A 20688-nucleotide genomic window follows, 5' to 3' on the forward strand; every position below is an offset into this window, starting at 1 on the left:
TGAACAGGTTCTAGGACTGCATTGTTAATTTCTGGTATTTTCAGTAGATCATCACTTGTTTCATTCAGCCTTATTCAAAATACACTGAAGTGCCAAAGAAACTGGTATAGACATGCATGTTCAAATACAGAGATATGTAAACAGGCAAAATACGGCACTGCGGTCGGCAATGCCTATATAAGACAACAAGTGTCTGGCGCAGTTATTAGATCATTACTGCTGCTACAATGGCTGGTTGTCAAGATTAAAGCGAGTCTGAATGTGGCGTTACAGTCGGCGCACAAATGATGGGACACAGCACCTCCAAAGTAGTGATGAAGTAGGGATTTTCCCATAAGACCATTTTGCGAATGTATCATGAATGTCAGGAATCCGGTAAAACAGCAAATCTCCGACATCGCTGCAGCCAGAAAAAGGTCCCGCAAGATCAGGACCAATGACACCTGAAGAGAATCATTCAGCATGACAGAACTGCAACCCTTCCACAAATTGTTGCAGATTTCAATACTTGGCCATCAACAAGCGTCATCATGCGAACCATTCAATGAAACATTACCGATACAGGCTTTCGGAGCTGAAGGCCCACTCGTGTGCCCTTGATGACTGCACAACACAATGCTTTATGCCTGACCTGGGCCTGTCAACGCTGACATTGGACTGCTGATCATTGTAAACATTTTGCCTGCTCAGACAAGTCTTGTTTCAAATTGTATTGAGCAGATGGATGTGTGGGTATGGTGACAACCTCATGAATCCATGGACCCTAAATGTCAGCGGGGACTGTTCAAGCTGGTGGAGGCTCTGTAATGTTGTGGGGCGTATGCAGTTGGAGTGATATGGGACCCCTGATACGTCTAGATACAACTCTGACATATGACAGAGATGTAAGCATCCTGTCTGATCACCTGCATCCATTCACGTCTGTTGTACATTCCGACAGACCTTGGCAATTCCAGCAGGACAGTGCGACACCCCACATATCCAGAATTGATACAGAGGGGCTCCAGGAACATTTTTCTGAGTTTAAACACATTTCCGCTGTGCACCAAACTCCCCATACATAAACATTATTGAGCATATCTGGGATGCCTTGCAATGTGCTTGTTCAGAAGAGATCTACGCCTCCTCATAGTCTTATGGATTTATGGACAGCCCTGCAGGATTCATGGTGTCATTTCCCCTCTAGCACTACTTTAGACATTAGTTGATTGTATGTCATATTGCAGCACTTCTCCAAGCTCGCAGGGTCCCTACATGATATTAGGCACGTGTACCAGTTTCTTTGGCTCTTCAGAATATATAAAAAGGGAGAAACATTATTACCAAAAAAATTTCTGACCTGATTTACTTCAGGTTTTTACATGATGCTCTAATAAATGTTCAGACAGAAATAGACTACATAATTTTTAAATACACAATGGGGAAACATAGCAAAAATTTCTTGACCAGTTTACTTCAGATTTGTACAAGGTACTTAGGCTATAAATTTTTTTTTAAATAACAATGTGCCAGTTGTCTTTTAAAAATGACTCCGAGAGATAAAATGCTGTGCTTTACTGTGAAAATGTGCTGTTTCATTTTCTTCCTAGCAGTCAGTTTCAACTACTATAGCAGGGCATGTAAACCGTTCCCATAAAAGTTCTTTTTTTATGTATATAATTTGTAACACAAATTGTATGCACAACAATGTGCTGTCTTGTTTTCTTTCTCATCATTGGTATTATAGAAAACAGGACAGTTGAATTTATGGCTTATGACTAGAGCACTTCTACAGACTTGAATCGAATCATCCAAAACTTTGTAATCATATCCATTTGCAGATTAAAACTGTGAAATACTGTCACTGAAACTACTATCCTCACAGATCCAGCAGCTGGAGAGATCTCTACACACCCCATATACCAATGATACCAACTGATTCATATGTTTATTTTAAGCAACTTCAGTTCCCAATCAAGGTTTCATTTGCAATAACAAAAAACAAGGCTCAAGGCCAAAGAGAGAGAAGAAGAGGAGGTGGATAGAGAGATGGGAGGGAAACAGACCTAGGAGGGGAAGGAGAGATGGGGGGGAGGGGGGGAGATGGAGGGAGAGGGTGGGGGAGCATTATCGGGTTTGTTACTAGATTAATGAGAAAAAAATTTTAAAAGGGAATACAAAAAAAACTGAAACTAGCTGAAGGAAAAAGAAATTTTTAATCTCAAAAATCTCAAGGAATGGAAACCGTGGCTCAATAACAAAGCTCAGAAAATGCTGAGAAACCAGAGACTGCTTCAACTTCAGTTAAAAGAAGAATGCAGAAATTTTGACAGGCGAAAGTTAGTAGAAATTCTTGCATTGATAGAAAGGTTAATGTGCAAATCATACATCTGCTTTCACCGTCATACCATAACAAAAGAGCACACCGAGAACCCCAGAAAATTATGGTCCTACATAAAATTGCTAAGTGGGTTGAAGGCTTGTATCTAATTACTCCTTGACCAGTTTGGTGTGAGAAAGAAGCCAGCCAAAGGAAAGCTGTAGTTTTAAATTTTGTGTATTTAAAAAGAAAAATAATTCATGTGGGAGGCTCACACACACACACACACACACACACACACACACACACACACACCATTGTGTGATCATCACACAGACTCCCATATGGAAGACATAGAAATAGACATCCCTGGCACTGAGAAGCAATTGAAAGAGTTGAAAACAAATAAGTCACCAAATCCAGAAAGAATCCCAATTTGGTTTTACAGAGAGTGCTCTGCAACATTGGCCCTGCACTTAGTTTGCATTTATCACAAATCACTTACCCAGTGTAAAGTCCCAAGTGACTGGAAAAAAGCACAGGTGACTCCTGTGTATAAGGAGGGTAAAAGAAAAGGGCCCACCAAGTTGCAGACCAATCTTCCTAACATTGCTTTGCTGCAGAATTCTTGAACATATTCTAAGTTCCAATATAATAAATTTCCTTGAGGCAGAAAGCTTGTGTCCACAAATCAGCAAGGATTTAGAAGATATTACTCATGCTAAGCTCAGCTTGGCGTTCCCTCACATGATACCCCATGAACCATGTGAACCATGGATGAAGGGCATTACTAAGGAGTGATGGTGGAAGTTGTATGTTTCACACACTGATTTTCTTACAGGCACATGAATTTCTATTAACTTTTGTCAGGCAACATTTGCATGTTCTTTTTTGAACTGAGAGTGCAACAACCTCTGTTTCGTCAGCTCTTTCCAAATTTGATTATCAAAGCTGAGAGGGTGTTTTCCATCCTTAATCCACTTAATGTGCACATACTTTTTAGTTTGTGATTTATAATCAGTTTAAACAATGCTCGTAATTCCTCTACATCCATCATTTGGGAACTATATGATATCCATTTATTGTCTAACAAGTGGAGGCCACCAATTGTGAAATTCAGATTCGATTCATAATGCGCATAATAAAAGCTCATGGCCAGAGGTGTAATGTGGCAAAGCACCAAGATGCACTTCTCAGCCATTGTCGAGAAAATCGACAGTTAAAAGAAACCGTTGCGGTGAAATACTATCTACGATTAATAATTTACTACAGCGTCGTGGCGCAGCGGTAAGCACTCGGGTTCGTAATCAGAAAGTCGCCGGATCGAATCTCACGCCATGCATTTTTTTTATTATTGGTTTTTTGTAATTTTTATATATATATATATATATATATATATATATATATATATATATATATATATATATATTAATGAATTGCTTATGCATGTTGGTGAAGGTGGATCACTCTCCAATTGTACCGCCTCCATTTTTCCCGTTTGTTTAACTGGGTGTACCAAAGCTCTCCCGTCCGCACTGATTTTCGACGATGTTATAAGTTGCGCTAGGGACCGCATCTACCTTCTTTCGAAGTTAGCAGGCAACTACGCTGTTATGCGGCGGCTCGTTTCGGCCCATTCAACATCTGTCCTTCAAGTGTAACGAGCGAGTAACGGAGTTTATATATTATACCTGCCACAGCAAATTTGTGTTCGTGGGGTCTCTATTCTAATTCCAACATTTGACTTACGCTATATGTATTTGTTTCAGAATATCGTTTCTACGTCTTCTGTTAACTATACGTGGTTAACATTATGAAGACAATTAATAACATTTATGAAATACAACTTTGTTTGCGGAAAACATAATGATGTTCGAAGTCGCCAGTTTTTCCACGACAAACGACTTTCAACAACTTATTATATGCATAATTGTTGCAACTGATTGCCGGGAATGTGTGTGTGTGTGATATATATATATATATATATACGTGTGTGTGTTTGTGTGTGTGTGTGTGTGTGTGTGTGTGTGTGTGTATATATATACACACACACATTCCCGGCAATCAGTTGCAACAATTATGCATATAATAAGTTGTTGAAAGTCGTTTGTCGTGGAAAAACTGGCGACTTCGAACATCATTATGTTTTCCGCAAACAAAGTTGTATTTCATAAATGTTATTAATTGTCTTCATAATGTTAACCACGTATAGTTAACAGAAGACGTAGAAACAATATTCCGAAACGAATACGTATAGCGTAAGTCAAACATTGGAATTAGAATAGAGACCCCACGAACACAAATTTGCTGTGGCAGGTATAATATATAAACTCCGTTACTCGCTCGTTACACTTGAAGGACAGATGTTGAATGGGCCGAAACGAGCCGCCGCATAACAGCGTAGTTGCCTGCTAACTTCGAAAGAAGGTAGATGCGGTCCCTAGCGCAACTTATAACATCGTCGAAAATCAGTGCGGACGGGAGAGCTTTGGTACACCCAGTTAAACAAACGGGAAAAATGGAGGCGGTACAATTGGAGAGCGATCCACCTTCACCAACATGCATAAGCAATTCATTTATATATATATATATATATATATATATATATATATATATATAGAGAGAGAGAGAGAGAGAGAGAGAGAGAGAGAGAGAGAGAGAGAGAGAAACATTCCACACGGGAAAAATATATTTAAAAACAAAGATGATGTGACTTACCATACGAAAGCGCTGGCAGGTCGATAGAAACACAGACAGACACATACATACACACAAAATTCAAGCTTTCGCAACAAACTGTTGCCTCATCAGGAAAGAGGGAAGGAGAGGGAAAGACGAAAGGAAGTGGGTTTTAAGGGAGAGGGTAAGGAGTCATTCCAATCCCGGGAGCGGAAAGACTTACCTTAGGGGGAAAAAAGGACGGGTCTACACTCGCGCACACACACACATATCCATCCACACACATGCAAACACAAGCAGACGTATTTAAAGACCAAATATGTCTGCTTGTGTTTGCATATGTGTGGATGGATATGTGTGTGTGTGCGAGTGTATACCCGTCCTTTTTTCCCCCTAAGGTAAGTCTTTCCGCTCCCGGGATTGGAATGACTCCTTACCCTCTCCCTTAAAACCCACTTCCTTTCGTCTTTCCCTCTCCTTCCCTCTTTCCTGATGAGGCAACAGTTGGTTGCGAAAGCTTGAATTTTGTGTGTATGTATGTGTCTGTTTGTGTTTCTATTGACCTGCCAGCGCTGTCGTATGGTAAGTCACATCATCTTTGTTTTTAAATATATATATATAAATTTGAATTACAAAAGACAAATACTAAAAAAAGAAGGTTGCATGGCGTGAGATTCGATCCGGCGACCTTTGGATTACGAACCCGAGCGCTTACCGCTGCACCACGTTCAAGTCTCAGTCCAGCACACAGTTTTAATCTGCCAGGAAGTTTCTTGATACAAATACTTCGACAGTTTACTTCAGTTTGATAGTCAAAATGCTCTACTTCTCACAAAGTCCGCTTTCACTTTCTACGTATCAACTGGCAAGTGTTCATCAGACAACCTCAGACTACTGCCTAGCCTAAAAAAAAACCATGCCCACAAGTACTCTGCTAATTTAGTAGCTGCTTCTTTTGTGTATTGCACATACGGCCTATCAAGGGTGTTCCTACAGGACCCCGATTGCCTCTGGATACAATGCTGCAGATTATGAGCTGTGCTAGCACCTCGCAACAAGGCCAGCAGCCTTCAGCTCTTCTGCCCACTGCCCTTAGGAACTGAGGATCGTCTCAGAAACCAGGCAATAGGCATCATTGGTGCCACCATGATCAACAGCTTGCAGGCTGCAGCACCCTTGATAGCTGCAAGTAGTGCTTCCTCCACATCTCGGATGAGGCCCCGTGGCAGCCACACAGAGTACACATTGGATTTGTTTCCAATCCTGGACACTATTTTCCTAAGGGGCTCCAAAACGCAATTAACAGAGGAACTTCTAGTAATTAGCAAACATCTTCCCCCATTTGTCTGCTGGGACCGTGCAGAAGCAGCGACCTTCTGTACACTTGCAGGGTAAACGGGCAAGGTCAGATGGCGGGCCTGCACATTCTCTCTCCCCCTTGAGTGAAACGACTGTGTAACAACCTGCCAGTCCCCCTGCAGTGAGCACAGATCCCCTGCATCAGGTACACTGGAAGGTGCCCCAACAGCAGAACCTGTGGGGAAATGAGCAACATCTGAAATGTCTCGTGCTCGGTGCGCCAGTTTCTCCTCCAGTGCCTGATCCTGAGGCAGCAGCCTGCAGATGGCTGACTGTGGCCATAAGTGACTTCAGTTGTTTGTGAACTGCAACCAGTTACTCCTGTATCCAAACACAGCACACACTCACTCGATCTGTCCTACTGACTTAGAATTAAATTAGTAAAACAAACAGAAAAGCTAAGTATATGAATTTCTGGTCTCCTGGTGCTGACACTGAAGGCAGACAGTTGTTTTTCCCTTGCTTGATTTGTGAATAGAACATGAAAGGCAGTGAGTGGTACAAGGTACCCTCTGCCATGCTCTGTATGATTGCTTGCAGAGTCTGTGCGTAGGTAGAGTGGTGTAAGAATTAAATTTGGGTAGTACCCTTCAATTTTCCTGTGTAAAGCAGTATATGAAAAAGTTCAGCATCTGAGCATTTGCTTTGATATTCTCAATTTCAGTTCCAGTATTGTTCATGAGCATGTGGACACTAAATTTGGTATCATTTTTACATATTGCCAAATTTTCTTATGTCTTGTGAGAGGTTCTTTGATACCATTCTTCTATGATAGTCTGTGAAGGCTTCATGTATTGCTGTCTTGACAGAGAAATGTCTTTCATACGACATCTATCTTATCTCTAGCCCTGTGATTTGTTTTACACCTGTTTGCAGTAGTCACTGTTCTTTTATAAGTTCCTTTACAATGACTGTCCCATGGATGGTCCCTCCCATTTTGAACTGTTTTATTAGGTACATTTCTGTCAAATCTGTCGTCAATTATTATTCTGAGTGTGAGTCACAGTTCTTCTTCATGCTCTCCTCCATAACTAAATGTTTTCCTTTTTGATATATGACACTACTGCCTCTTTATCTAGTTTACTGAACATATAAATCCTTCTACTTCTTTTAATTGCCCTTTCTGCTTTGATAATCATTGTTGCTAAAATTGCCTCATGGTCATCGATGCTGTATCGCCAAGCTACTGCCTGCAGCAGAGCAACGACCATACAGTTGTGTAATGCAGGTTACCGAAGCTCTGGCCCACTAATAACACTACCTCTGGAGATTCAATAAAAGTAATCTGACAGCAACGCACAAGCCACGTTGTTTTCAGCCAAACCTCCAGAAGCTGCCAGACTACCATGCAACACCAGTCTTACCTCCAGAGGCATAAACATTAGCACAAACAGTGCTGCCATCATGGTGTTACCTAACTCCTGTGAGTCAATATGCCCTGGAACACTAAGCCAGTATCCTTCCAGCGGGTTGGTATTTAGGTCACCACCCAAATGCTCTGCTCCCATGTCACAATCCGGGTGTACACTAGCTAGGCCTAGCAGCTCATCAGTTGGAATTCACATCACGGTGCCAACAAGGAGTATTTCAACACACTTGACTGGACTCTTTATCTTCAGTTCATCCTCAAGCAATGTACCACTGTCCATCAACCGTGGCCTTGTGGGCTTCATTAGTGTAGGAACATTCCAGTACAACATAAGTGATTGACTCTCAGCTTGAAACGAGTAATGCAGACTGACACCAAAGGAAACTGCTTTATTATATTCTGTAATGTAGTCTTAATAAACATACAGTTGTACTTTGCTACCTGGACACTTCAATTGTAGTATGTTCTCCTTCATCATAAACACTATACTATGGCAATGAAGATAATTTGCTTAGAGGTAAGTCCCAATAGTGACTAGTATCCAGACTGTCAAACTTTCCATGCTGTCGTTCTTGCCCAATGCAGCCTTCCATACCTGTGCTCTGCTTTGGACTGTTGCCAGTTTCTCGCTGCATACACGTGCTCTCGATGCCCACTGTGTCTTTCGGTATGGCACCACAGTCTTCTGACATACCAGTGCAGCTCCTGCTGCACTTACAGTGTCTGCAACGTGCAACATGACTCTGAGCTTCTACCTGGATGCTGCCCTCACCCCAGCACTGACAACCCAGCCACTGCTACCTCAGAAATTCGGTGAAATGTTGTAGCCTGGCCCACCTTCCTCACATGGCTGGACAGTCTGATTACTTCAGGGGCCCTCTGCAATTCATAATGATGCTGAATGATGAGCCTTTCTTCGTGCCTAAACTGGTGCTCCTACCTATTGTGTTCTTCACTTACTCGATCCTGGTGCAGACATTTCTACCCTGCCCTTCGTTCATTTACAAGACCAAATCAGTGTCTGTTATGACACTTTCTGTGCTCCTGCACAGACTCCCCATTCCAAGGCACCTCCCTTTACGCTGAATTTTCGTGCTCTTACACACACTCACCTTTCAGAAGTACCTTTCTTAGTGCCAAATTTTCATGCTCCTGCACACACTAACCTTTTCCGAAACACCTTCCTTGGTGCCAAATGTGCGTATTCCTGTGCGTATTCACCATTTCAAAGCACCTCCCTCGATGACACGAGACTCGTTCCTCATCCTACCTCCTCCTCCACTCCTCTGTGCTCCTGCATATACTACACAACCCGTGTTATTCTTCACACTGCTCTTCAGCTCCTTGCCTGTCTTTAATTCTCGTCAGTACACCAACACATCTGCTGCAGGCACATCCGCAGCCAGCCCAGCACAGCCAGCCCCATGCCACGGAAGCCACATACTTCTGTTTTAGCCCTCGCAGACCAACACCTCTGTTTATGCCTGCCCACAACTCACACTTGTTGGGTCCCTTATGCTCCATTCTACAGGATCTTGTGCTTCTCCCGTCATCCCTCTTCTTTCCTCCCAGAAAGGCCATACATGTTATTTTCTTGCACTGGTTTCAGACAAGCAACAGTGCAAGCTACTTCACACCTTCTAATGATCCACGCCCTGCACTACCCCTGCCAAGCTGCCTTCCTAGGAACTCTCGTGCCAGTGGAACCATTTGCAGCCACAGCCACCTCTTGTGCCATGCAGGGCTACAGCCTTTCCTCATCAGTACACCCTCTCAGTCTACCAGCTGGTCTTACCTCGGCCTCTGGTTGTACTCCTGGTAATTTTGACACAAGCCTATGCCAGTCCAGATATTATACAATGCGTCACTTTTGACGGCCCAATTGACATTCCACTATGATGATGATATTCTGCCTGAGGGGACAAGTTGTCTTTCCCAGATGACAACAGTGCATGTCGCTGCTACTAGTTCTGGTCCAAGCCGGACCAATCTGTCATGAGTACATCTGGGCCATCTGCCTTCGGCTAATGTTCCCTATGTCCAGGCCTCCTCTGTCACGAGCACTCATTTGAAGGACTGCTTCCCCGACCCCGGGGCACCTCCTCCCTTTGACATCCCCAAGATAGGCTCCACCATTCCTCACTTACGCAGCCAGGGATGCTTGCGACATAGCAGGTAACCATAAAGTCGTGGACCACGGATGGTGAAGCTCCAGCTCGCTAATAACACTGCCTTTGGAGATCAAACGAAAACAATCCAACGAAAATAAAAACATACCAGGTTGTTTTCAGCTGAACCTCCAGCAGCTGCTACATTACTGTGGGGTGCCATCCTTGGCGTGAGCGGCATCACCATAAACAATGCTGCCATTGCAACACTTTTCCATGATTCGCGTGCCCCTGGAACGCTGAGCCAGTATCCTTCTACCAGGCGGGCATTTAGCTCAGCACCCAACCAATCTACAGTCAGTTCTCACTCCAGGCTTAGCGCCAGCAGTGACTAGCAGCTTATCAATTGGAGTTCAAATCGCCGAGTCATCAAGGAGTACTTCACCGCAGCATCCATGGACTTTGACGGTCTTCGAGCTAAACCTCATTGTACATTGTCTCAACCGCATTTGAGCTACTGCCTCGCTGGACCTCATATTGGCCATCTTCTAGGTGTACTGCCTCATTGGACTCCATCCTCACCATCCTCTAGCTCACCTCCTCACTGGACCTCATCCTCACCGTCGTAGCTCACCGCCTTGTTGGACTCATATCTTCAGTCTGTCCGTAAGCAGCATACTCCTCCACCCAAGATGTCGACCTCACAAACTTCGTTTGTGTAAGAACATTCCAGTGGATCATAATGATTGACTTTCGGCATCAATCAAGTAGTGCGGACAGATGTCCAAGTAAATTGTCTTATTGTATTCCGTTCCTTGGAGTTAATAAACTTACAATTGTTCTGTGCTGCCTGGGCACTTCAATCATTGCGTGTATTTCATCTTAGTCACTAACGCTATAACTGATATTAGTGTCAACGTGGACATCATGAAAGGAGTTGGGTCTGTTTGTTGCCATTAGATCCGATATGTTTCCATAATGAGTGAGTTTCCAATCAATCTGTTCTAGGTAGTTCACTGAGAAGGCATTTAGTAATATTTTGCAGGACTCCTCATTCCAACATCAGAATCCTGAAACTTATTTTTCCTGTTGATTGTTGGATGATTAAAGTCTCCCCTGATGATTGCAGTATGATTGGGGAACTTAAGCTCACTAGCACTTAAGCTTTGCTTATAGGTTTTGGTGACATGTAAATGTGAAACTGATGATCAATAGAAGGATCTGGTTAGAAGTTTATGCCCAGCCTTGTTACGGAGTGTTGCTCAGAAAATTTGCATTGTTTCAATTTGTGTGTGGATTTGAATTTCTAGTCTGCTACAGTAAATACAACATCTCCACTTACCATTATCCTAGCCTTTCAATAAACATTTAGATTCACCCCAAAATTTTCACTGTTATCAGTTTCAGGTTTTAACCATGTTTATGTGCCTAGTGTTGTGTGAGCTCTATTGCTTTTTAGGAGCACTTCAAGCTTTGGCACTTTGTTGTGAATGGTACGGCAGTTAATTGCTAGAATTTTGATACTCTTGCCTGTACAGCACATTTCTTTGGATCTTCTACTGATGCATCCGGGTGCCATTATGGCTGTTGTTATCTGGGCTGGATGGAAAGTTGCCTAAACTAAAAAACACTTGTGTGAACACACACACACACACACACACACAGTTGGCTATCTGTGTTGCTGCCTCTGGTGTGTAGCGCACACATGGCCCATTTAGGGGGACCCTATAGTTCTCAACTTCATAGTGCAAGTCCAGGAAATAGCAGCCTAGCTTATCACAGAAGCTTCAAAGTATCTGGTTCAATCCTTCCACCCAACCCAAAACCAGGGGTCCACAATTGGTTCTAGGGATAATGCTACAAATTGTGAGCTTCATTGAAACCTTATGAGTAAGTAGGACCTTGTAATCTTCTCTGCCAAGTCACTGAATGATCCAAGTATGACTTTGGAGCCCAGATGACAAACTTTGTTTTTCCCAACATGTGCCACAGTTGGCAGTTGGTTACACCCTGTTCCATCTATGGTTGCCAGGATAGCCTCTTCAACATGTTGAACAAGGCCCTCAGGCATACACATTGAGTGCACCTGTTGTTCCTTCCCATCCCTCACTGCCTTTCCGTAAGGGGTATCATTATTTGCCATATGTTTGAAGTGCCAGTGAGTAATAGATCCTTATGCTTTTGCATTTTCCTCCTCTTCGCACAGCACACAGAAAGTTCCCCACACCTCAGAAATGTTGGTTAGAGGGGTGGGTACAACACATCTAGTTTTCTCTGGTCCCGGTCTACCCTGCAGAAGCAACTTAGCCATGTTGCTAACACACCAGTCACAGTCAAGTGGGTGAGTAGTGATAGAGCCCATTCTTCCCGTAAAGAAGATAAGATGCATGGGAGAGAAAAATACTTGACGTGTGTATTATGTGGCTCTAGCAAACAATTCTTGGAAGCTCCCCTTAAGGTTATTGTAAATGATCAAACTTGTTTGTCAAATTTGCTCTTTTCTACCCATGGTTTTGTCAAACAAGCCTGTACAGGTCAGCATTGTGTATAAAGAAGAAAAAGGAAACAAGGTGCTGTTCCCGGGAATGATTGAATTGATAGAGAAATATATCCATGAAAACCTGCTAAAGGAAATATTACACTCAGAACCTGTTGGTTACATCAACTTTCTCCAAATGAAGAGTTAAAGTTGTAAAATGAGTCACTTCACCTTCACTTTGAATAAGGTGACACAAGTATGCAAAAATTTGCTCTCCTCTACTTGGTCCACAAGGGGCAGTTTATTAAAATATCACAATGTGGACATACAGCCTGCATCTTCTGTGGGAGAACTGGAGAAGTTCACTTGGTGCCATGTGTAGAACACTGAGTTTCTTCTTAACCTCTTACCTGCATAATATATGGCTGCGAAAGATGTGACACATCTGTTTTGTAATTTCCTGTGCTGTTTTGTTCTTATTCTTGATTGTAGTTTCGATAATCATGGAATCTTACGACACAGTGAGATAAATTGTAATAACGTCATTTTTCACTGAATACCTGCAGAAAAATGTCAACACAATGATCACCATCTTGTCTAACTTTCCATCAATCAGAATTTCTGCCAAACATATCAGACACATTCTATGTTTGACAAACATGTCAAACAGCATAGTCCACTGTCAAATATTTGGCCAACATAGTAAAATTTGACAAATGTTTTTGATGGTTTATGTTAGGCTAAACACCCATAATTTCCTTAAATTCTCAAAAATATGTCTATTCATGTTGATATACACTGAAATTCGGTGTGAAGAATCCTTAGAATAAGAATACTAATGCTAAAATTCTATAAAACACAAATGGTAATTACAGCTGATGCTGTAGCAGAAAACATGTTATTCACTGTACTCTGTATACAAAAATCCATAGTATATCTTGACATGGAAAAAGAAATTTAATTTTACATTTTGTTGCCAAAACAAAGTTTTAACTATAGGAAGTATCGAAAATGGTCTTATACACATAATTGTAAGTAAACAAACATGTTTATTGCACAGGTTTTGCGTCTAGTGAGTTTCATGACACCTTGAACCCTCTGCAAGATATTTGGTTACCTGCTTCGTACAATATTTGTAGTGCTTGATTTTCCTGAATAAATACATTTTTTTAAGCTGCATTGCCCCAGAAAATAATTCTAAAAGTTGAACAGGAAGTGAAAGGACACACAATAAGCTGCTAGTTCTTGTATATGCTGGCTCCATTTTAATTAGATATGCAGCTCAAAATAATGTTTTATTTTTAACACTGTTTGACGGAGTTAAAATAATAGACCTTTGTTTCAGTGTTCATGAGGAAGTTTAATGTTTTCTGCCATTTGAAGGAACATTCATTAATATTGATAGCCATTGATTACAATGTTTCATCATTTCCATCACAAGTATTATCTGCAACTCAGTGTTGTTTACCTCAGAGAATGGACAAAGCCTAGATAAGCTCTATTGTGTTCAGACCAGTCCTGCAAGTTGGTGACTGTTTTAACAAATGCCACCATTAAGGAGTATTGCTTACTGGGCAAGCTAGTTCTAAGCAAAAAGAACAGACGGGAAGTGAAACCACGAAACTTAGGGACAAAAGTAACATTTACTTGTTAAGTCACTGCGAAGTGACAAGCTCAATGAAACTTTGACTGTGCATAAAAGGAACTACTACAGTATAAATCAGAAAGTATCTGGAAGAAGTACTCAGTGAGACAAACAGAATAGACACTTTTATTCAAAGATAATAATTACAGCTGTGTCATCAAATTTTATGGTGGTCCCCTGGATAATACAAAAGGCAGAACATGGTTCTTCATTGGTTCTGTGGTCACTACAGATGATAATGCATGCTCTGTGACATGCTCCCATACTGCCACATGGTTGGTAAGGAGTTATAGTGGCAGAGCATTACATTCCTCCACCAGCATGGTTGACAAGCGGGCGGGTCATTGTCACATGTGGGCATGTTGCAGTACGTCTCCCCAACACATCCCACATGTGTTTAGTGGGTCTAAGTTCAGGAGAATGGGCAGGCCAATCGATTCACAAAACATCCTCTTGTTCCCAGAGCTCCTCCACCCACGCTGTTCAATGCGGTCGCACACTGCCATCTATAAAAATTAAGTCAGGACTGAATACACCCCTGAAAAGACACAAGGGGAAGGCGTGCAGTGTCACAATGATGTTGACCACTGGGAGTACTGTGTTCAAAGATGTGGAGCTCCATGCACCTATACATTATGCCACCACACACATAACACGTGGACCACCAAAATGATCATGTTCAACAATGTTCCGGGGTGTATTACGTGTTCCTACCTGTTCCCAAATGAGGGTACATCCAGAATCACTACACAAACTAAATCTGCTGTCATCTGAGAAGAACACGTGACCCCACTCCTCGTTTGTCCAGTCCCTGTGTTCTTGGTGCCATAGGGAGTTGTGCCGCCAATGTGTGTGTGTGTGTGTGTGTGTGTGTGTGTGTGTGTGTGTGTGTCAGTGGAACACAGCATACTGGTCACCAGGAAAAGAGACCACCCCCATGCAATCACCAAGTGAGTGCCTTGTGGTCCTGTTAAATATGGTTGCAATTGCACCTACTGTTTGACATGGATCTACACTATGGGGCTACACTCGTCACAACAAAACCAACAGCAGTTACAGTTGTGATCAGAGAGCTTTTTGTGGCTTTGTTCATATTATTCCCCTTTTGTTTGACATGTTAATATTACACCAGAAGACTTTCTTTCAAATGTCATCAAACATTTATTTAGTCCAATTCAACTTTCATGGATAGGGAATTTATAAATGTCATAAAAACAACTTTATTGCAATAATTCAAACAAAATGTTGTAGGTAATAAGAGATTCCTGCCTGTATTCACACACTTTGGTTCTGCTGGTTCACCACCTTCAAAACGTGCAAGGAGAGACATAGCTGATGAAGGAAAGGAGAGTTCATCAACTCCTGAGGGTATGTGCAAATTGCTCTTCTAATCTGTATTTAAGATAGTGCAAAATTGCCATTGGCTATTACGCATATGTTCTACAAGAAACCTCGTTTGTAGAGTGTAGTGTTCTTTAGTTATACAGGTTATACAGCATTTTGCTCCCACTCACAACAGAAAACATGAATAATGTAACAAAAATATAGTTTAATAACAATAATAGTAATAATAATAATAATATCCTACAAGTTACTCAAGGAGCTGTTTCAAAAGTTTGTTCCAGAAATTCAGGAATTTGATCGTCAACATATCCAGTAAACATTTGTATCTGCAACTGAACATTTTGAGATAGAGTATACTTTTAAACAAAAGGCAGTAAATGGGGAATTAGTACACAATGTACATCAGTGTGGGGAAGATAGCACATGCATTTCTTATCATTACAGTTTTTGTACTACCTGAGTAGCAGTTGGATGACCTGATCAACAGAAAGTATTTGTTGATTTACTTCTTGTCCCATTAAGTGAAAAGTGTTGTATGGGAAACTTAATTATTCTGGTTAGAAGTCCCTGACAAGTGGACACAAATTAGCAGCTGTTGTGAATTTCAGTCTGAAAGCCAATTGAGGAGCTACTTGAGTGTGAAATAGTGGCTCCAAGATATGGGATGCTGACAAGTGTCCAGTAGAGAGTAGTACTGAACTCATACCCTGCATACTGCATCCAAATATTGCCTTTGGCAGATTATAACATAGTGGCCATACAGCACAGTGGTCTGACAGGGCCAGTGTGGGGAATTGGTAATGTTACAAAGTATTGAAAGTGACAGTTGAGGTGTCAGCATTTAGCGTGTGTTCCTAGCTCACAGCCTTATGGGAAAGACATCACAAAATGTGAACTGACATGTCATCGACCGCTACGGTCGCAGGTTCGAATCCTGCTTCGGGCATGGATGTGTGTGATGTCCTTAGGTTAGTTAGGTTTAAGTAGTTCTAAGTTCTAGGGGACTGATGACCACAGATGTTAAGTCCCATAGTGCTCAGAGCCATTTGAACCATTTGACTTGTCATCCAGTTAGACCACAGTGACAGTAATTGGAAACCCTATTTCAAATACTGAGGGTTTTCGGAACTTTTAATGATCTTTATCATTATCATCACTTTTGACAAAGCTGCAAGTTTCTGGTAAAAGGCAAACTAACTTGGCTTGCTGCTGTGTGGTAAGGAACAGCATTTTCTATTTTTATGTGTCTGGAATTTTATACGGCAGATCATATCCCGCATTAAAAAAAATCTGTTCTCATAGGATTATATACTGAAGCTCCAAGTTAGAATTTACTAGCGTTTTTAATTTATGTGTGACATACTTCCATAGTGAGAATAAATAGCTGCTATTGCAGTGTGCTGAGATTACAACTAAAACATTATGTGTGTGTCAAATTTCACAGGACCTGTTGTTAATAAAGTGAAGTGACAGTGTGACAAATTGATCATATTACCATCTTTAGGTAAATGAAAGCCTTTCATTGTCTACTCAGTATTGTATGAGTAATTTTGAGATACTTATAGAAAATGTCGAGGCTGAAAATATAGTACTCATGTAAATTGAGCTCAAAGCCATTTCCAATTTAGCACAAATAATCCATGGCTGTTCTCTTTAGATACTAACAACTAGGGATTGTTTTATAATTAAATGTGCCAGGAGAAAATGAAGAACCATATCACACCAAAGTTGGTAGTGTACTGGAGTTTGTTTTTCTTTGTGTCAAATCCACACCATATGAAGACTCCTCATTCCAATATCAGAATCCTTAAATAACTTATCACCTTTAATGCAATCCTTTGGATTTTCAGGTTTCATAATGTATAAAGGTTGCCTTCTGGATATAGAGAAGCTGATGCAGCAGCTTCAGAGGAGTGAGAAGGCACGCCTTGATACCGAAAACAAAATGATGAATATTAAGCGTGATCTTGGTGTGATGAAAGAACACACTAAGGTATTGACAAGCACAGCAAAGGAACTAACTCAGGAACTCCATGATTATAGAAGCAAACTAGCAGAAACTGAAGAGGAATTAACAAATGTTAAAGTAAGTTCCATGGAAAACACATCATCTTCTTCTTATGTTTTTCTCTTCACCTTCTTCCACCAAGGTTCAGTAAAAATATCTGATTATAAAACTAATGAAACTGTTGATTTCACTTGGCTTACAATCATCAGATGTTTCATCTTGCTTTGAGTTTATGAAAGATTGTGAGTCAATGGAGACACTCTTCAGTCATCCATAATCTTTGGTGTCTGTGTAGTTCATTGGTCATTTTATTAAGCTAAGGATACCATCACTTTTAATTTTGCCTAGTAAAATCACTCACTTGATCTGTCATAAAAATCTCATTTCTAGTGGTTGATTCATTCTCTTGTCTTGTTACCTTGATACCTTTGTCTCACATCAAGAAAAAACAGGAGTTCCTCATAAGCCTTATTTGCAATTCAAACTGCACCTGGCTGTCCAGATTTAGATTTTTCCTGATACCTGAAGGTGCTTTAGGCAAATGCCGTGATAGTTCTTTCGCAAGAGAACACTGCCAACTTCCCTCCCCATCTTTCCCTGTCCTGTGTTTCCCGAAGTGCCTGGTAATACAACAGTTCAGTTAGTTATATTTCTGGACATTGAAAACACTTCAGTTTTAAAACAAAAGAGCAAAATTGTTAATTAAAAGAGACTCCTCATTTTTCTAACGTAAATTTCTCATAATTGAGCTTTTTGAATAAACCTTCACATCATTGCCTCCACACCATTTTTTGTGAGGTCATGCTATGTGTCACTGAGCAGAGAAAATCATGATAATGACCATGATCATTAACAGTCTAAAGTTACAGTATAGTAGCGGAATTCCATTCAAGACGTCAGTGAACTTTTGGTCTCATCAAAAGCCACTTCTTATCCGAACAGGCAATATTGTCATTAACCATTCTTACCTCATTTTATGTGTTAAGCTATTACTTACAGTTCATTCATGTCTTCAGAATGAGATTTTCACTCTGCAGCGGAGTGTGCGCTGATATGAAACTTCCTGGCAGGTTAAAACTGTGTGCCCGACCGAGACTCGAACTCGGGACCTTTGCCTTTCGCGGGCAAGTGCTCTACCAACTGAGCTACCGAAGCACGACTCACGCCCGGTACTCACAGCTTTACTTCTGCCAGTACCTCGTCTCCTACCTTCCAAACTTTACAGAAGCTCTCCCGAGTTCGAGTCTCGGTCGGGCACACAGTTTCAATCTGCCAGGAAGTTTCATTCATGTCTTGTTTAGATGATGGTATGATGCAGACTTTCACAGTTGGTTTACATGTTTGTGTTATGTGCTTATTTATTTTCATATTGATTTACTTGCTTAGTAATAGTAGTAATGAAATATCTGGCAAATGTATATCAATTTATATAAAACATGTGTACCATGTCCAGTGGAAAACAAAGTAAATTTATAACATTTGGTAAGCATGTTCTATTGTAGTAACATTTAAAGAATATTGGTTATTGCATTAGCTAGAACATAACTTGAGTACATTTTTAAGCCATGTTATCAGCATTTTAAATTGACTTCCTGATTTATACCTTACAGGCAAAGTCTGATGTATTTTATTCTGCCTTAAAAGATGTCCAAATAAGAATTGCACCAGTAATAGCATCAGAAAACGCAGCTGAAAATTCTGGTGCAAGACTGTCAACTGGCAACAAGACGCTGGAGAAGTCTAAAGCATGCGCCTCAACACCAGAAGACGACGACGACGACGATGAAAGGAAGGTGCAGCAAGTGCTTAAGGACGAGGAGAAACGTGTTACTTGCCTAACAGTTCAAAGTGATTTGACAAGTAATTCTGTAGAATCTGACATCCCAGATGAGGCCACAGTAAAACTGGAATGTCATTCTGAGACTGAAGTCTGTATTTATTTGGATGATGAAATCACAGAATTGAATGGAAGTGAGTCAGTTAAGCAAGAACAAGAAACAGTAAGTGAAACTGCAGAAAGCACACTCAATCTAGAAACAGTAAGTGAAACTGCAGAAAGCACACTCAACCTGGAAACAGATTCTGCTGAGAAAGCAGAAGATTCAGAAAACAGCACTGCAGCTTGTATTCAAAGTTCAGAAAAAGAATCTGTGGCTACAACACAGAGTCCTGAAAGTGAAGAAGTGGAGAGCTCAAGTCAAATAGCAGAAAGTAAACTGGAAGCTGAAGAGATTTCTGAGGCTACAAGAGCGGATGAAGATACACAGGCTGGTGAACAAAGTGAGATAGATGACAGGGCGAAATGTGAAACTACTGTAGGAGAAAGTGCGCCTTGTGAACAAATGGAAACTGTAGAGAATACAGAAAATGAAACAAGCGAAACCTCAGGTAGTGCAGTTCCTATGGAATGTGACTGATCCATGTGGGAAATCTGTTTTTGGAACTGATGTAGTGTCATGTTTCATCCTGTCATCAAGAGAAACATTCCTGCAGAGGATATATTTATTTACTGTGTGTCAGTCAAGAAGTTCTATTTAATTTTCTAGATTTTACGAGTGAATGTAGTAGTGACTATGTCAAACTAATCCTTTGTGGGCTTGTTTCACGTGCATTTGGTAAAAGGTATATTACGCAAATGCATAATGTGCAATGTCAAGTACAATAATTAATGCAGTGAAGGAAAATATAAATATTAGTGACTTTATGCGTAAGTTGAAAGAAATGTAATAATTGTTTAAATTTGGGTAGTAGCCTATGTGTAACTGTTATGCTTTGTGTGTACTGTGGAGAGTTTTATTACAGCAAACATTTTTATATGTAAATATCCCTGACACTATTTTGTGCATACAATTGTAATATGAGTATATCATTACAAGTGACTTTGCTTGAAAGTACAAAGGAGGAGGAGTGTTGGTTTTGATGTATATTGCAACTTTAGAGATGTATGTATGACACAGAAGTGGTTCATGAAATCCCTATCCTCCATTTTTAGGGAAATAAAGAAAATTTTTAAGTAATGTGTTGCAACAGTTATATTTACTGGATTCTCATATAGATTGGTACGCTGTTCTGTTTAGTGGTAGTGTAGAGGGGGAACGTTATGTAAAAAATGGGATTTTGAATGGCAGTAGGGTAGTTAAATTATGGAAGAGTCTCAGATTCTGATAAACATGGACAAGATGCAAAGAAATTCTGATAGTATGAACTGGTTGAAACTCAAAACAATATGCATTACATATTGTGTAAAGAATAGCCATGTAAACGATCACAGGGCTTTTTCATGGGTCTTTTACATGCTCAGGTTTGTCTGGGCAGACAATGTTCGCGACAACTTTCTGCTCATCCGGTGTGCAATATTCAGTTTGCATTGAGATCTTCCAATTGCAGTACAGTCCTGA

General features: G+C 40.9%; 1 protein-coding gene across 2 annotated transcripts in view; it reads left to right on the forward strand.

Moving 5' to 3' along the window:
• LOC124613921 (cell division cycle and apoptosis regulator protein 1-like) overlaps positions 1 to 20307 on the forward strand; it is a 262218-nt gene extending 241911 nt beyond the window's left edge. For both annotated transcript variants that reach the window (XM_047142677.1, XM_047142683.1), the window contains exons 19-21: positions 15190 to 15306; positions 17133 to 17368; positions 18901 to 20307. In XM_047142677.1, coding sequence (XP_046998633.1) covers positions 15190 to 15306; positions 17133 to 17368; positions 18901 to 19707 — 1160 coding nt within the window. In that variant the 3' untranslated portion in view covers positions 19708 to 20307. The remainder of the gene's footprint in view (positions 1 to 15189; positions 15307 to 17132; positions 17369 to 18900) is intronic.
• Positions 20308 to 20688: the final 381 nt, after the last annotated feature.

This window comes from Schistocerca americana, chromosome 1, assembly GCF_021461395.2.
Source record: "Schistocerca americana isolate TAMUIC-IGC-003095 chromosome 1, iqSchAmer2.1, whole genome shotgun sequence".
In the NCBI taxonomy this organism is placed as follows: Eukaryota; Metazoa; Arthropoda; class Insecta; order Orthoptera; family Acrididae; genus Schistocerca; species Schistocerca americana.